This window comes from Tursiops truncatus, chromosome 4 (assembly GCF_011762595.2).
Source record: "Tursiops truncatus isolate mTurTru1 chromosome 4, mTurTru1.mat.Y, whole genome shotgun sequence".
Taxonomy (NCBI): domain Eukaryota; kingdom Metazoa; phylum Chordata; class Mammalia; order Artiodactyla; family Delphinidae; genus Tursiops; species Tursiops truncatus.
The window spans coordinates 46,908,609-46,926,355 of record NC_047037.1 but is presented as its reverse complement, the minus strand read 5'-3'; the positions used below and the strand labels follow the sequence as shown (position 1 = coordinate 46,926,355).

The window sequence follows — 17,747 nt, the reverse complement described above, 5'->3', positions numbered from 1 at the left end:
AAGTTTTTCACACTCCAGCCCTCCTCCCTGCAACTGTCTCTTATCCAAAAGGCACTGTGATCAGGAGGGTGGGCCACGCATGGCCATGAGGGGGCCCTCTGAATTAGCGATTTACGGTCTCATCCAGTTGGGCTATTTTCTATTACAAGAAAATCTTATAACCAGACCGATGGTGTTTTGTCTATGATGCCTGGGGTGTTTTCTTTTAGATGGAATCAATAACAGGTAGAGAAGTCGTTAAATAATGTAAAGGAAGCCTCCCCAGGTTGTGGAATTTAATAGAGACAACGAGATTTGTCTCATACTGAAAATGTGTGTGGCTTTGTAAAACAGCAAATCGCAGATACCACTGAACAAGATTAAGTGAGAAAAACCTGTTCTGGATCAGAAAGACCTAGAAGAACCCCACCTGGCAAGGAGGCTTATTAGGACTCTGTGTGTGTGTGTGTGTGTGTGTGTGTGTGTGTGTGTATGTTGCGGGTGGGATAAAATGCCCTTTAATCTACCCTTTGTTGCTGATCACAGGTTGCAGATCGGTAGTTCTCAGTTACTTGAAAAGCAGAACATTTTCACTTTGATGCTGGACATGCTGCTTCTATAACCCACGGCACTAAGGCAGATTTACGGGCAGTGTATTTCCAGGGGACATCCAATCTGACCACCTACTTAGAATATCCTTGTACAGAGCGCTTTGGTACAAGTACAGCTCAGCCCTCATTTGCCTCTCTTGTCCACCCACCCCTCTTCTCTGTATTGTGCTGAAATGTTTCATATGGAAAATCAGTTGTTCTTAGTCCATCTGGGCAACGACTCTGGACTTCTTTTCATCTATGGCTCGGCTGGGCATATAAACACAGTGACTCACTGAGCTGTGTTACAAAATTTAAGACAGATTTTGGATCCAGATAAGCATAGAACTGGATGAAACATACTCAGGAGTTGGCAAAACCTCTGACTTGGGAACCCTTGCAAAACAGTTTCTCTGACAAATATTCGATGGTTTGTAGTAGGTATATGAGACACTACTACAGGACCCGATGGAAAAAAAACTAATTTTCAGTGCCAACGTGGAGATGCCAGAGACTAACACTCCTCCTTTTTGCCTTTACACAGCCCTCTTTTGTGTTTCCAAGCACCAAGAGAGCTTTTCTTTCCCTTTCCAGCTTACCCTAGCATCCTGTTTTGCTCATATGTTCTTCTGTTCCCTGGTGGGGTAAAGAGGACTAGCAGAGAAACAAAAGGGTGCTCTCTAATCTCCCTTGAGGAAGCTCTGCTGAAAGTCATGGGAAATAAAGTATACAATGGAAATTTTAGACTTCTTGTCTCAAAAAGACATTCCTGACTCTAGGTCGTAATGCCCTAAAATGTACTTGCAAGTGCTACGGACATATACATAGTTCATTTATTTCTGATTTTTCAGAAATGAATTTTGATAAATTTCTCATGTTTTGGTGGAAAATAGGGAGGAATTGACCACAGTGAATTATGATCACCCATTTAATGCTTTCTTTATTATTTAAAGTAAAAGTCAGAAAATAGAAATTCCTATCATCTAAAATTCTGGGATCTGGAATTTTAATTGTGTTGAAATCAAGTGTTTTGCTTTAAAGCACTATAGGGTGTCCCTTTCCAATCAGATTGTGCAGACTATTTCCCATGAATGTATTTTCAGCAATTATTGGTAAATTTAAATAGCAGATGGCATTCTTCAAATATAAAATCTGACAGAGGACCATGGGGTAATTGTGAATAATAGCCGTGTAATTTCAGAACAAAAGAGGAGTTGGTGTGGAGACTTTGGAGTGGAGGAGGTTCACCTAGAGTTGATATCTGTTTCTCACCAGAAGGCCACACACCACGATTTAGTCCCCCTGGTGTGTTTACGGCAACTGTCTCTTATTACAGTGTGCCACCAGGCTTGAGCCCAGAGTCATCAGTGCTAAGGCAATTACTCACTGCCTTTACGGAAACCTCCAGCCTTCCCAAATAGAAACCACATGCTCTAATAGGCTGGATATATTCAAAATACCTCTTAATTTGTTTAATAAGTAGAAAAATGCAATGTTAACTGCTGGCTAATTCCTTATTACTGAGAAGATTACAGTAGAGTATAGACTGCAGCATCAATTGAGCCACTTACCTGGAGGCCTGGTGGTTTGTGGTGGGCCAGGCCAGATCTTCAAGTGAGAAAAACAAAGCCTCTGCCTGAGGAGACATGCCGGATTGTGTTCTTGGGACCTGATACAAACACCATTCGTTGGTGTAACAGAGCCTACAACCAGGAAAGTCAGATGCACCTCTGTTACTCTTGATTTTCTTAAATCTATCCAGCTATTAGAAAGAAGTGTAGAGAGCAACAATTTCTTTGGTAAAACACTGCTAACCTTTCAAAAACTTAGACCTTGTTTGAATACCCATCAAGATCTTTTCTCAACGCCTTTTAATGCCCAGAGGAGAGGTGTCACTTTCTTAAAGAGTGCACATTTATAATTCCGTCAATATTTTATTTACTATTTCTTGTTATTGCTCATAGCTGAATTAGTATAACTAGCGAAAGTCTCATGTTTCTACCCTCTACTTCATATGGTTTTAATTAGTGTATCAAAGAATTTAAGCAGTATGTGTATTTATTGTATATGGTTAACTAGTATATATTTTTAAAGCAGACTCTGGTCAATATTCCAGTAGAATAATTTGAAAAGAAATCACTCACATCTTCTCTTCCCATTAAAATGCATGTTATAGTCTCTACAATGTCATAAATCATTCCACAGTTGAAAGCGCCTTTAATATTACTAAGCACATTGATATGTGTAGCAATGCATTTTAATTGTTAGTAGTAAAAGAAATAGACAGAATCACTTGGTACTTCCTGTTTGGTTGTGTGTGGGATAATCCAAGTTCTGGCTGAGTTTTGTATAACTGAAGGTCTATAAAATCTTCTTTGAATTTTCTTTTTCAATTGTTATCGTTTTGACTTAGGAGCTTAATTTAAAGGCAGTCGTCACATGAAAGAAATAAGTGTTGCATTTTGTCTTCAATTTAATTTCTTATATAAATTGGTTTCAACAATTACCAACAAGGCATATCATGTTTCTGCATGTATTAAAACGTGCACAGAAGCATGAAAGTAAACTCACACGTAAAGGGAACTCATCTTTATTAAAGTAACGTAAAAGGTGTGATGCTTGGGAAATGGATACTATAATCCTGCCAGGCCGTGTATTGAGTAAGATTCCTACCTAGCAAAGGAATGATTAAGGGTTACGGAGTTCCATCTTAAAATGTACTTAGATCTATTCACACATATATGAGGAAGAAGATGTTTTACTTTTCTGGCAAATTCTCGGGGACGAGAGTTATTTCCCAGCTGCACCCACTGCTGTGTTCTTACTGGATTATAGCATTCAGCGCACTCTCCCCTGCTTACTGTAGTTGGCTGTACCACGTAGAAGTCAAGCCCGCAGATAACCCGTGAAGATATGACAACAAGTGGACATGTTTCCCAAGGACGGGGTTTCATAAATGCAGGAAGGTTAGCACAACCACTGGTGTGAGGGGAAGTCAGAGGACGTGATCATAGTTCATGGGAACCAGCAATGCAGGATGGGCTACATTCAATTTAGTTTCCTTTGCGGGCTTAAAATAGCGCCATTGTAAATTATGTCAGTCTTTCTCAAATCATGAAAATGATTGTTAAAAATGTCTCAGAATACACAATGTACATTGTTGTGTGGCTTTGATGTGTGAATGATGAGAGCATATGATATAATACAAATTAAATAATGGTAGAGCAGTCACAGGCTTTTTCCCCAAGGGGAGCGGGAATAAAGGTGAAGTTTCTGGTCGAGGGAAAGGCTGTTTTATTTTGTGTTGATGCCTACAATATAGAATTCTTTAAATGGTCTAAAATTTTAAAGGGGTTCCTGTTCTGTGTCATGTTTAGTACATCTTAAGAATTTAATCGTAAAGATTCTGTTAGTGTAGTAATTGGGTGGGAAGTCAATGCATGCTGGAGTTTGACTTTTTAATAAATATTTAAGTACACAAATATGATACAAAATATTATGCAATGGGGATGACAGAATATTTATATATATCTGAAATATTTGTGCTGTCTCAAGACATTTGTCAGGTTGGATGCCTTGCTTTGGAATCTAGTGAAACGGGGTTTTCTGTGTTTGGAGCACCCACGTTGGTGCCTCCGACGTCTTTTCCTGGCTTTCTAATTGAAATTTGGGGTAAACCAATTGTGATACTTGCTAAATTCAGAAGCAGTTGCCATAAAGCCTGAGATTCTTTTTTGTTGTTTGCACACAGGTGAGGTCTGCCATAAATCCTATACTCAGTTTTCAAACCTTTGTCGTCATAAGCGCATGCATGCTGATTGCAGAACCCAAATCAAGTGCAAAGACTGTGGACAAATGTTCAGCACTACGTCTTCCTTAAATAAACACAGGAGGTTTTGTGAGGGCAAGAACCATTTTGCGGCAGGTGGATTTTTTGGCCAAGGCATTTCACTTCCTGGAACCCCAGCTATGGATAAAACGTCCATGGTTAATATGAGTCATGCCAACCCGGGCCTTGCTGACTATTTTGGCGCCAATAGGCATCCTGCTGGTCTTACCTTTCCAACAGCTCCTGGATTTTCTTTTAGCTTCCCTGGTCTGTTTCCTTCCGGCTTGTACCACAGGCCTCCTTTGATACCTGCTAGTTCTCCTGTTAAAGGACTGTCAAGTACTGAACAGACAAACAAAAGTCAAAGTCCCCTCATGACACATCCTCAGATACTGCCAGCTACACAGGATATTTTGAAGGCACTATCTAAACACCCACCTGTAGGGGACGATAAGCCAGTGGAGTTCCAGCCCGAGAGGTCCTCTGAAGAGAGGCCCCTTGAGAAAATCAGTGACCAGTCAGAGAGTAGTGACCTTGATGATGTCAGTACACCAAGTGGCAGTGACCTGGAAACCACCTCGGGCTCTGATCTGGAAAGTGACATTGAAAGTGATAAAGAGAAATTTAAAGAAAATGGTAAAATGTTCAAAGACAAAGTAAGCCCTCTTCCGAATCTGGCTTCAATACATAATAAGAAAGAATACAGCAATCATTCCATTTTCTCACCATCTTTAGAGGAGCAGACTGCGGTGTCAGGAGCTGTGAATGATTCTATAAAGGCTATTGCTTCTATTGCTGAGAAATACTTTGGTTCAGCAGGACTGGTGGGGCTGCAAGACAAAAAAGTTGGAGCTTTACCTTACCCTTCCATGTTTCCCCTCCCGTTTTTTCCAGCATTCTCTCAATCAATGTACCCATTTCCTGATAGAGACTTGAGATCGTTACCTTTGAAAATGGAACCCCAGTCACCAAGTGAAGTAAAGAAACTGCAGAAGGGCAGCTCTGAGTCTCCCTTTGATCTCACCACTAAACGCAAGGACGAGAAGCCCTTGACCTCAGTACCCGCCAAGCCTCCAGTGACGCCGGCCACAAGCCAAGACCAACCCCTGGATCTAAGTATGGGCAGTAGGAGTAGAGCCAGTGGGACCAAGCTGACAGAGCCTCGTAAAAACCACGTGTTTGGGGAAAAGAAAGGAGGCAACGGTGAACCAAGACCAGCACCTGATGGTTCCTTACAGCATGCTAGACCCACTCCTTTCTTCATGGACCCTATTTACAGGTAAGGGTGGATGGGAGACCGCTCAATGTGGACAGAAGAATGAAAGGCAGTTTTCACACTCTAAAGTTACGGCTTTTAACACACCTTTTTTATTATTCTTATAAAGCAGAAAGTAAAGTTGTTTGATCTGGTGAGTTCATTTTTTATTCGGAAAGTCAACTCATTAGGTTTGGACTTATTTTTGGATGTCTCCGAATTTGGGGTTTTGGAATAGGCCCACAGAGTTCTTTCCCTTGACAATAAATTTATTTTTAAACACATTTTTTTAAGTGGAAAATATGGGAAAGCCGTATTTAAAGCAAGTTGTCAAGTGGCGGAAGAATGAGGCTCCTGAAGGATTAATGCAAATATGTGGGGGTACTTAAATGGGTCAGGTTATTCGGAATGAGATGGGACATAGCAAGAGTTTACTCTTTGTTAACCTACGAACACATCCTTAATAAGTGCTGGTCCTATTCTGTTTCTAAATAAATCTCTTAGGAGCCCCATGTAACTGAAATATTAATCACAAAAATGCTTTGTATATAATGTGAGTGGTCGGCTTAAAAACCACATCTCTGTTTAATGCCTTCATTATCCAGTTTCCTTTGATGCATCCAAAAATTTTGGGGGGGGAATATGTGCTAATAAAAAGCCTCTTAGACAGTACCCTGTAACACTCGACCATTCAGAAAGATTTAGTTTTTAAAAACTAGTCTTCTTCAAAGTGTATGAATAACAATAATTAATTTGTGATGTATTTTAAATATTACCACAAGTTTTCACATTTACTTTCTCATTCAAGTCGTGAACGTTGTCGAGAGTTAATGGAAAATGTGGATAATTTTTTATTGGACTTATTTAAGCTGGGAGAATTTGATATTTTTGCCTGATTCTTTTTTTTAATCAAGAGACAGTTTTGTTCAATTCCTTCATTCAACAGTATTTTTTTTGAGTGCCTATGACTTAATAGGTACCACAGCTGCAAACTCTTTTCCCTTCAAACTCTTTTTCTACCTGTATTATCTTCAATGCATTAACCAAGAAACATTGCCAGTGTGTTACTTGAACATGACAAGGGGCATAGAAAAGGACAGTACAAAAATGTCTCAGAGCCATCATTACCATGCTTGGGCACTATTTTTTTTTTTTAACAATTATTATATTTTCATTTCTGTGGCAGAGAAAGAAAAAGAAGGAAAAACAGATCTTCCATATTTTGTGTGTAGCTTGTATGTTACACATGGCCAGTAAGGTTGTATTTCCAACTCAGCGATATGTCTCAGCCCTTTGTGAAGATAAGTTCTCAGACTCTCTTTCTTAGACCCTCCCAAGGGCAATGGGCTTCCAGTTCCTTCATACACCCATTCCACTCTTCTCCATCACCTCCTAACCTCCCTCCTGCTGACTCTAATCTCAGTCTTTTCTCTGGCATGTCAGTGTCAATTGAGGCTTTAGGCATGTCATTTTACCAAATTCATGAAAGACCTAAACTTACCAGTTTTAGTGTAAGACCTGGGTTGAAATCTCAGCTTTCCCATGTCTTAAACTTTTTTTAATCCATACAATGGGTATAAGAGCACCTATTTCAGTAAGTGAAATAGTGTATGTAAAACATAGCATACGTACAATTTCAAGAAGTGGGAGCTGTTTTTGTTTGTTTTGATTCTATTTTAAAGTATACTTATTTAACGGTTTTTAAAAGGAAATCACCAACGGTTCATGAAGGAAATTAATTCAGTCCACGATGTCCTTTCCTATATGCTTAATAGAAAATAGAGTGACAAACATTTCTAGAGCAGAAGGGCTATATTGATAAGTTCGATAATGTCTCTCCCTGTCTTTAAAAAGTTCCTCATCCTCTCCCTACCACCCCCCTTTCACCTACTCTGTTTATCAGCAGTAACATCCAAAAGAAGCTGCCTGTGCCTGAGAGCGGCTAGCAGGGTGTGTAGTATGCTTAGAAACTCTCCTGCTGACATTCACAAATGTAGAAGAAATACGATGACGATTTGAGGAAGCACCTTCTTGAGAGAAAATGACTTTAATTTTTAAAATGAGCCCTGTTCTTATGCTTTTGAAATCACCAAGCCTTTTCGTGTACATTTCAAATGGAAAGGTACAAATTTGTGACCAAAGCCTCTGATTTCATGACTTCATTTTTTACATTTCCTCATTATTATTATTACTAGTCATTCAATAGGATTTTTCCATTATAAAAAGGACCTTCTTTCTCTGAGCGCCTAGAAGTGCCAGGAGTATTCTTCAAGAACTGAACAGATGTCTTTATATCTTTATTAGGGTGCTTCCCAGCAACCTACCATTTGCTTTATTGTTAGCTGTTTAAATGTCGGCGAGTACGCAGGGATTGATATATGAGACTGATTCATCTCCAAAATCTAATTTTAACCTTTCAGAGTAGAGAAAAGAAAACTAACTGACCCACTTGAAGCTTTAAAAGAGAAATACTTGAGACCTTCTCCAGGATTCTTATTTCACCCGCAAGTAAGTATTTTGAATTTGAGACTTCAAGCTTGTAAACTAACTTGTTGATCCTGAAAAGCAGGTGCAATGAAATGAAAGAAATCTTGAGAACACTAGGATTTCCTATGACGCTGGTGTGGAAGAACACAGGAAATTCTAGCAGAATTAAAACCCAAACTCTTTAAAGAAAAAGTAGTTAATATATGTGAAAAAACAACATGGTTTTGCTGTTAAATTATTCTCTATTAACGACTTACTGAGCCAAAGTGTATTTTACAGTGAGCAGAATTCAGTTAAGAAATTAAATATTGAAGTTGCCTTTCATGTTAAAACATTTGTGATAGTAAGAAATGGATCGTAGTGTGACTTGTCCCAAACTCATGACGGTCGTTCATGTTCTTTCAGTGCTTAGATAAAAACAGGAAATGAGTCTACCTGACAAGTTGTTACCATAGAGGGTGAAGGAATTTATCTAGAGACCACTGGGCATTCCAGCAAAATTCTGTAATTGCACAAGAATTCACCACAATACACAGAGCTATTTGCTGGATGGAGTTGTGTCCATTTATCAAAATATGTACAGTTTCTCACTGCAAGGAAAATACAAAGCAGCGTTATCTAATTGGTTCATCTTTATGTCCCTACATATTTGGTCATTTTTTAAAAAGCTGACTTACGTATCAATAAAAATGTGGAGAATTGTATTGAAAGAAGAAATATGTAAACATCTTGAGTCTGGTTTCTTAATGATATTTTATTTTTTGTTTACTTATTAGTAATATAAGCTTTGGTCTATAGATAGTAAGCAAAATTTTTATGAAAATGCTTGAAAACAGAGTTAACTGATTTATTCTGTGTCAATATATTCAAACCAAAAATTACGCTCCTCTAATAAAATTGGTGGAATTCTATGCAAGCTGTCTTATAGAACGTTATGAGCTAATTAAATTAAATCATGGGATGGGATATGACTCTTCCCTCCACCTTTCATGCCCCTGCCACCACCTCTTCTTTCTTCATTTTTTAAAGTACTTTCCTAAACTTTGGACATCAAAGTATGAGAGCTGAAATACCATATTCTGGGTTAGCTGGAGAAATCTATCATTGCTCAAAAATTCTATTTTAAACTGCAAACATATATGATTTAGTATTAAAGGGGTTAGAAATGTTCCAGTTAGTATTCATTTTGTGTAGGAAGACTAAGGAATGATATCATTTATTAAATTATTTTATGGAAAAGAAGCAAGTTTTAAAATAGTAAATGTTTATCGGGTGCTTATTTTCCACATTTAGGTTGACCTAAATTGCACTTGCCAGCCTCATGAGCTAAAAAAACTGAACATAATGTGCGTTTTGTGTCAGATATTACACAAAAGTATGTCTCTCTTGATAACTTCCTAACTAAATGCTTATAAGGATATTATAGTTATCTACATTTAATCACAATAAATCAAGTCGTTTTCATATTCTAATTATCTTTAAAATCTAGTAATTAATCATTTCAAAATTAAATGCTGTGAGTACATGGTATAAGGGAGGGGGAAAAAAGCCACTGGGATTCAGTGTCTTTGAGTGACTCAGTCTATTGGCTCTTAGTTTCCTTACCTGTCAGATGAGGGAGTTGGGTGTAAGGTCCCTATCCTCTCTGAAGTTCAGATTTCTAGCAAGCTAAGGTAAATTTACTGGTTCAGAAGATGGGCAGTTTTATCTATCAGTATCTTTACATGTGCATGCAGCTGTTGTAAATATAGTATATACATGTATGGAGGTTCCTTAAAAAACTAAAAATAGAACCACCATACGACCCAGCAATCCCACTACTGGGCATATACCCTGAGAAAACCATAATTCAAAAAGAGTCATGTAGCACAATGTTCACTGCAGATCTATTTACAATAGCCAGGATGTGGAAGCAACCTAAGTGTCCATCAACAGATGAATGGATAAAGAAGATGTGGCACATATATACCATGGAATATTACTCAGCCATAAAAAGAAACAAAAGTGAGTTATTTGTAGTGAGGTGGATGGACCTAGAGACTATCATACAGAGTGAATAAGTCAGAAAGAGAAAAACAAATACCAAATGCTAACACATGTATATATAGAATCAAAAAAAAAATGGTTCTGAAGAACGTAGGGGCAGGACAGGAATAAAGACGCAGACATAGAAATTAGACTTGAGGACAAAGGGAGGGGGAAGGGTAAGCTGGGACGAAGTGAGAGAGTGGCATGGACATATATACACTACCAAATGTAAAATAGATAGCTAGTGGGAAGCAGCCACATAGCACAGGGAGATCAGCTCGGTGCTTTGTGACCACCTAGAGGGGTGGGATAGGAGGGTGGGAGGGAGACACAAGAGGGAGGAGATATGGGGATATATGTATACGTATAGCTGACTCACTTTGTTATAAAGCAGAAACTAACACACCACTGTAAAGCAATTATACTCCAATAAAGATGTTAAAAAATGAATTAAAAATATAGTATATACATGTTTTTAATCAAATAATATTAATATAAGAAAATCTGCTATGTTTTAAGATTCCCAAAGTTAATGAAGGACCACAAAATATGAGGCGCATGTACAGTGCTTGCAGTACAGCTATCACCCACTCAGACCATTGAAAATATGCCTGTGGGAGTCACAGTGGCAGAGTTTTCTTCCCACACCAGAATGTCGCGTCTTGGTATAAGGGACTGCCCACTGCTGCGTGTTGCTCTAAGAACAGGACCTAACGGTGATATTCAGCTATTTAACACATCATATGTGATGAATACCGATCAATCAGAATGGACTCCTGCCATTCTGGAGCCGGGTCCTGGAAGCCCTTGCTGCACCAACTGTTCATGCTTTAGTTGCTGGCCAGTGGGCTGTCTGAAGGATCTATTGGGAGGAGGCCAGGGCTGCAGGAGGACGTTCAGGGTAGTTGGGGCAGAGGCTGTTTACCAAAGACTACATAAATATTTCATTATTTTGATAACCATCGTGGCTATTTTCCTGTGTTAGGGCTGTGTATCAGTGGGGTAGAGGTGGCATAAAAAGCGTAGCCTGAGAGAAGCTTGGGTCACTCAGTTTTCACCCACCGTTCAGACCAGTCTGTTCTTTCAGAAAATCTGCCTCAAATGTTCTGAAGTTTCAGCAGAACGTTCTTGTTCTTTCTAGTCCTCTATCAATTCTGTCCTAGCCTCAAGATCTACTTTCCTACAAACAAACAAATGAAAACAAAGAGAAACTGCCCAGGATTTGGGGCCAGAAATAACCGCTTTAGAACTGGCTTTCCTACTTATTCACAAAAATCCTTCGGTTTTGAGCAATGTAATTCATCTCTCCGAGCCTTCTCTATCAGTGTAATGGGAACACCCCTCCAGCCTTACCAGGGGAGCTGCAAGGATTAGTGATCACGTACATAATGTGTTTAGCATTGTGCTTGGCATATGGAAGGACCTAGATGAGGAAAAGCTCTTATTATTGGTTGCAGAAGTATTCCATTTTGAATATAAAAGGGTGTCAGTAAACTACCCTCCTGCCATCCCCTGAGCCCAGTCTCTTTGGTGGGGCTATACCAAGTATCTAGAAGTCCTTGGAAAGCTGCTTACTGTGTTCTCCGTGCTGCCTTGTTGGGCAGCAATCAGGGTGGCACAGAGCAAGAAGCCAAAATGGAAGGACTTGCCTCTGCTCCCAGGGCTTGCCATGATTTTGTAGCTAGATAAGTGCTTGGTTAAGACCATTCGCTGCTTCATTTTTCATTTAAAGTATATTGGAGCAAATCACATGGTCCCTCTGGGCCTTCTGTATCTTCATCTTCAGAATGAGAATAATACCTACCCTATCTACTTCTCAGTGTTATTATAATAATAAAGAGGAGACCACATGTTCTTGATGCTTCAGGGAAAACCTATATGTAGATAGATGTGTAAATGCTTGGTAGTGGTATTCTCTGGGCAAGCCTGAGTTTACAATTTTTTGTATGTCTTTGTATTCTGGCCTCCTCCTTCCCCAGTGCACAGTGCCTAATCAATGAAAGTCAAACACCTCAGTGGATATTTATTAAATGTTATTGAAAGATTATTAGTCCATCTTATTGCTTTTTGGAATAATGTATATTTTTCAAATCCTTGTCAAAAATACCCCAAACATATAGGAACACATACATCAAAATCAAAAGGTAAATGCTGGTTTTATCATTCTTAGGGTCTAAATTCCTCTCAGTTCAGTTCTTAAAGAAGTATGTTTGCTCTGTCGGGCCACTGGAGGACTATTTAGCTTTCTATTTTTCTCTTATAAATAAGTTAGTTTAATATAGGGGTGAAATAAACACTACAGAGGTTCTTCCTGAATATGTGGTTGAAAATTACTTGTGGAGTCTCAGATTATAATTTTGAAAAGAAGATGACAGCCACAGGAGGTGAGATGGAGGAAATGATATTACCATGTGATCTTTGGAATGTCCATTTCATTGGGTGCTTTGCATTTTGGGTACTTTGCATTCACTTCGATAGCTCATTTGAATGGCCGTAGATATCACTTGGCAATTATACTATTATAAAAGTGGCTATTATTCCTTTGTTTGATTTTCCTATACGTTAAATATTATTTTTGGTTATTTATATATTTCATTTTCAGATGTTTGACTTTGTGTTGATCTGCGACAGAGACTCTATTTTACTTCCATTTCTGTCCTTTATGCATTCGTTTTTTGAATTTTCTTCCTTTAAAATGTCTACTTGCTACTGTATCCCAAGGAACTGGGAAAAAGACTAAGGTCTTTTCCCAAGTTATCATTTATATATGGGTGTGAAAATCACTTAAGTCTTTTGCCTTTCATCTTCTTTCGTGCTTTCAACAAGTGTTTCTTGTGTTAGATTTCTTCTGTGATAAACCTTTCATCATTAAAAACTGTGCATCTTCCTTACTGAAGATACCATAATCTAAGAAAGCAAGACATATCCCCTTTAACCAACCAAAATGATATTTTTGTTTTTTTTTTCTTTTTTTTTTTTTGTTTTTTTGTTTTTGTTTTTGTTTTGCTGTATGCGGGCCTCTCACTGCTGTGGCCTCTCCCGTTGCGGAGCACAGGCTCCGGACGCACAGGCCCAGAGGCCATGGCTCACGGGCCCAGCCGCTCCGCGGCATGTGGGATCCTCCCAGACTGGGGCACGAACCCGCGTCCCCTGCATCGGCAGGCGGACTCCCAACCACTGTGCCACCAGGGAAGCCGCAAAATGATATTTTTAAAGATGTAACATTTGTGTTTTCTGATAGAGCTTCTAACTCACTGAACTTTTCTCCATTGATTCTTGTCATAAATTGTCATAAATAACTTGACATTTGTAGTTCTTTTCATTAATATCCTTCGGTGTTTGGCCTACTGATGGTCTCAGTCCCATCCTAGTAGAAGTCAAGCAGTTTTTTTCCAAGGACATTACTTTTTTGTTACTCAGTGATTCACATTTGAGTAAATATCTTATTTTCTTTGTTACTAACATTGTAAAAATGCAAGAGACTGTATCTTTTTTGCAGGAAATTGCTTAATTTTTAGTTATTAAAGTAAAATTTAGGACTCTTGTTTTGCAGTGAGTACAAACAGATAAAAAGGAAGTGTCTACTTTGCTATTTAAGATTTGATAGTAAGTAGTATTTAGCTTTCTTGGAAATAAGCACATTCTGGTTTATAACCATGATTCTAAAATTTAATGTAGGTAAATAGAGGAGACTCAGCAGTGTTATAAAATTATTAATTTTCATTTCTAAAGCTTTTACTCAAGATACAGTTACATGATAAGCAAAAATTACTTAGTATAAATGTTAATTTCTCAAAGGATAGATTGCAATAAAGATACTGATACAGAAGTAATTTTTTGTTTTTTGTTTCAATTTTGCTCCCAGTTCCAACTGCCTGATCAGAGAACTTGGGTAAGTTTCCTACTTATATTTTTGACTAAAATAACGTAGAATTAAAAGGAAAACAACTTACAAGTTGCCATACAGACAAAGAATTCTGAGCCCTTTCCATAAAATAATATGGCTTTAGCAGATAGATTTCCAGCTTTGTCAAGCTGCAGAATGCCTTCAGTTATAATTGGGCATTTAGTGTGCTATAAATTGTTTACAGAAAGAAGTTTATTCTCTAAATCTGACCCATTCCATGTAATTATACCTTGATGTAGAACTCTTTCTGGGCACTTTAGAGCATGTTGTTAAAAGGGACTTCAAGATGGGTCACTAAGTGGAAACAACCATTATTTGGGGGAGCCTGACCAGCATGTTAAAGATGCTTATGATAAAGCCTTCAAAAGGATAAAACCTGAACTTATGTGTAGACACAAGATGACATTGGAATTCACATTCATATAACCTGGGGCAGAACTTGGTTCTGGCTATGTGGAGTCATAAGACTAAATGTTTAAAAATCTTTATCTAACTAGTGAATGTATCCTTTCGCATTGGGTCCATTTCCTCAACTTTCTTTTTTTTTTAAAGTTTAAAAAATTTTTATTGGAGTATAGTTGATTTACAATGTTGTGTTAGTTTCAAGTGTACAGCAAAGTGAATCAGTTATACATATACATATATCCATGCTTTTTAAAGATGATTTTTCCATATAGACCATTACAGAATATTGAGTAGAGTTCCCTGTGCTATACAGTAGGTTCTTATTAGTTACCTATTTTATATATAGTAGTGTGTATATGTCAATCCCAATCTCCCAATTTATCCCTCCCCCTCAACCTTCAATTAATGTTTCCAGATACAGTCAGTTGACATCAGTAGGGGAAAACTTTATTTTTTATTCAAGATACAAAGAATACTATTTATTTACTTTTCACAACCAAATAAACCTTGAGTCAATAGAAATATATGTAAATAACATATATTACAAAATCTCCTCTAAGTGTATGTGCTTTTACTCCTTCATTCTCCTCTTCACTCAAAATTATCCTGATTCTGAAGTATGGGCAGAACCTTGGAATGTAGTTAAATTTTCCTTTAGTCACCATATAATTATATATAAATTATTTTAAGTTAGAGCACTTTGGCAGCTACCTATTTCCTCTATCTGATGTTAGTTTTCCTTTTAGAACAGAAGTTCTTCTATTTTATTTCTTCTGTGGAATATGTGATGAATTGTGATTTTTCTCATCCTATCAACTTTTAAGGATTAAGTTCATTTATTTCCAAAGTATAAGAGTAGAGAGACAGAAACTTCCTTATTAGGCAAAGCTGTGCAGTAGACAGCGTTGTTCTTTCATTATCCTGGCTTATATTTCCAGTGTTTCTTGTCTGCCTCTCCTGGCAAAGGTCTGTCCAGAATATCGTACGTCATCGTCCTCATTATTTCTAACGTAGAGTATTACTTGCTAGTAGCTTTGCTGTTAGGCGCTTCAAGCATAAGGTGCTGTATCCTACACAAATGGCCAGTGCTTCTACCAACTTACAAAGCCAGTTCAGATTTTAAGTTAGACACCCTTTCCTGATAGTACAATGGTATAGCAATGGCCATTGCAATGCTTTGGAAACACTCCCATTCTTTGGCTCATAGGTTTTTCAAAGCAATAATTTATATTTGTACTATAAAATATAGATATTAGTGGAAAGTAGTAAAATATTAAAGTTTATAATTTTGAGTGGTTAAAAAACCCTATAATTTTATAATCATGACTGCAGAATGTGATATGTGGAATGAGACAACCATAAAATATGAATATGTATTTCTCCCCCAAATGGCCATGATTTTAAGATTTCTCTAGATTATCAAGTGAATAAATATAGAAAACTACCAAATCTACAAACTTTCCCATCATAAGTTATTTATGAAAAGTTAGTTATTTTATGATAAAGCCATGTGTAATCTAATTTGTGAAACATTAGGTCACATAATTCATGGTGCCATTGGACATATCATTTTGTATAATCAGATTGTCACTTTAATAGTTTTAATGAGAAACTTCTTTATGTCATCAATTATTGGCTGCCAGATAAAAAATGTTAAGCTAAGTGCTTCAGACCCAGTTGATGATATCTTGCCTGCTGAAATGTTTTTACAAATACTAACTTTATTTGACGAGAGAGATAGCTACATTTTTTGGTAGGAGCTAGGGAATTGTGTCTAAATATTAGTTTGCGTCAGTATAAAGTTAATAGCCCCTTGGGGACTGGAAGGGGGTGAAATGACTTCCTTTTCCAGACATCTGGCTGCAGATACCATCAACAACTACAATATATGTAAATAAAAATTACTGTTCCATAGGAAAAAAGCTGTCATTTACTGATCGGAGATTAGCCTACGACATTAATAGGACAGAGGGCAATACGTTTTTAAAATATATGATGTGATTTTTCCTCCTTTTTTCCCCCATTCTCAGCAAATGTCCTCTTCATTGCAGTACACATTGTTCCCCCTTCATTGATTTCTTCATAGTTGAAAAGTATATCTAGCTAGATTCTGTTTCATTTATCCCAATTCATCTTGATTTTTAAAATACCAAGTCAGACTTTAAAATGAATGTCAAAACTTACCACTTCTACAAAATGCATGTTATTCCAAGAGGAGTATCACATGAGTCAGCCCAGATAGCTAGAGAAAGTTGAGGTTTGGACCCATACATTAGATAAAACTCATCTTAATCCAACACCTTAATCCAAGATATGGACCAGGGCTGATTGTTGGTCACAGAATGGCTAAACTACCCCAACTAGCAGATGTCTAAGTCACTTTTTTTAAAAATTAATTTTTATTGGAGTCTAGTTGATTTATAATGCTGTATTAGTTTCAGGTGTACAGCAAAGTGAATCAGTTATACATATACACGTGTCCACTCTTTTTCAGATTCTTTTCCCATATAGGTCATTACAGAGTATTGAGTAGAGTTCCCTGTGCAATACAGTAGGTTCTTATTAATCTATTTTATACATAGTAGTGTCTATATGTCAATCTAAGTCACTTCTATCTGTCCTAATGGAGAAACTTACTCTTTTCAGCTGATGTCAAGTGCTGTGAGAGCAAATCTTTGGAAGATGAGAGGAAGGATTCAGTGATGGCTTTTATGTTGTTTCGGTGGTTGCTAGCCGGAAAGAAAGTGGAGAGGGGGTGTGTGTCTGCGTATGTGGTGTTAATAGCTACCCTCAGCTCCCTTCCCATCTTTCTTCTCTCCCTCTTCCCCACTCTGACTTAATCCTCTTTTCATTTGACACCCCAAGCCAAAGGTGGGGGGTGGCTTATAAGAAAGGCGCTTGGGTAACCCCTATTCTTTTTCTTATTATCTTTAAGAATGTTGTTACTTAGTCATCAAGTCCGTACTATATTTTGTTATTTCTTAATGCTTTTCCCAAATTGAAACAGTTTGAGGTGAAGTAATCACAGTGATCTTCCTTTAAAAGGAGCTATTAGCAGCTACTAAAGCAAGACACATTTCTCAACAGCCAATTGCTCTTAAATAACTTGAAGGACTTGTAGTTTATACGTGCTGGAGATGAAAGCCGAGAATAATGATAGTCATGAGTAAGCTATTTTCCATATAAAAGGAAAGTGTTTCTACAAGATGTATTGCCCCAGGAATCCGAGTGTGTCGGCAGGGCGGACACTCAAATGATTTAAAACCA

General features: G+C 37.7%; 1 protein-coding gene across 11 annotated transcripts in view; it reads left to right on the top strand.

The window, feature by feature from the left end:
- MECOM (MDS1 and EVI1 complex locus) overlaps positions 1–17,747 on the top strand; it is a 569,001-nt gene that overhangs the window by 531,477 nt on the left and 19,777 nt on the right. For 8 of the 11 annotated variants that reach the window (XM_033855448.2, XM_033855444.2, XM_033855445.2 and 5 more), the window contains 3 exons: positions 4,321–5,677; positions 8,074–8,161; positions 14,034–14,060. In XM_033855448.2, the coding sequence (XP_033711339.1) occupies positions 4,321–5,677; positions 8,074–8,161; positions 14,034–14,060 (1,472 nt within the window). The remainder of the gene's footprint in view (positions 1–4,320; positions 5,678–8,073; positions 8,162–14,033; positions 14,061–17,747) is intronic. The other 3 variants (XM_033855447.2, XM_033855446.2, XM_033855454.2) reach the window with 2 other exon arrangements.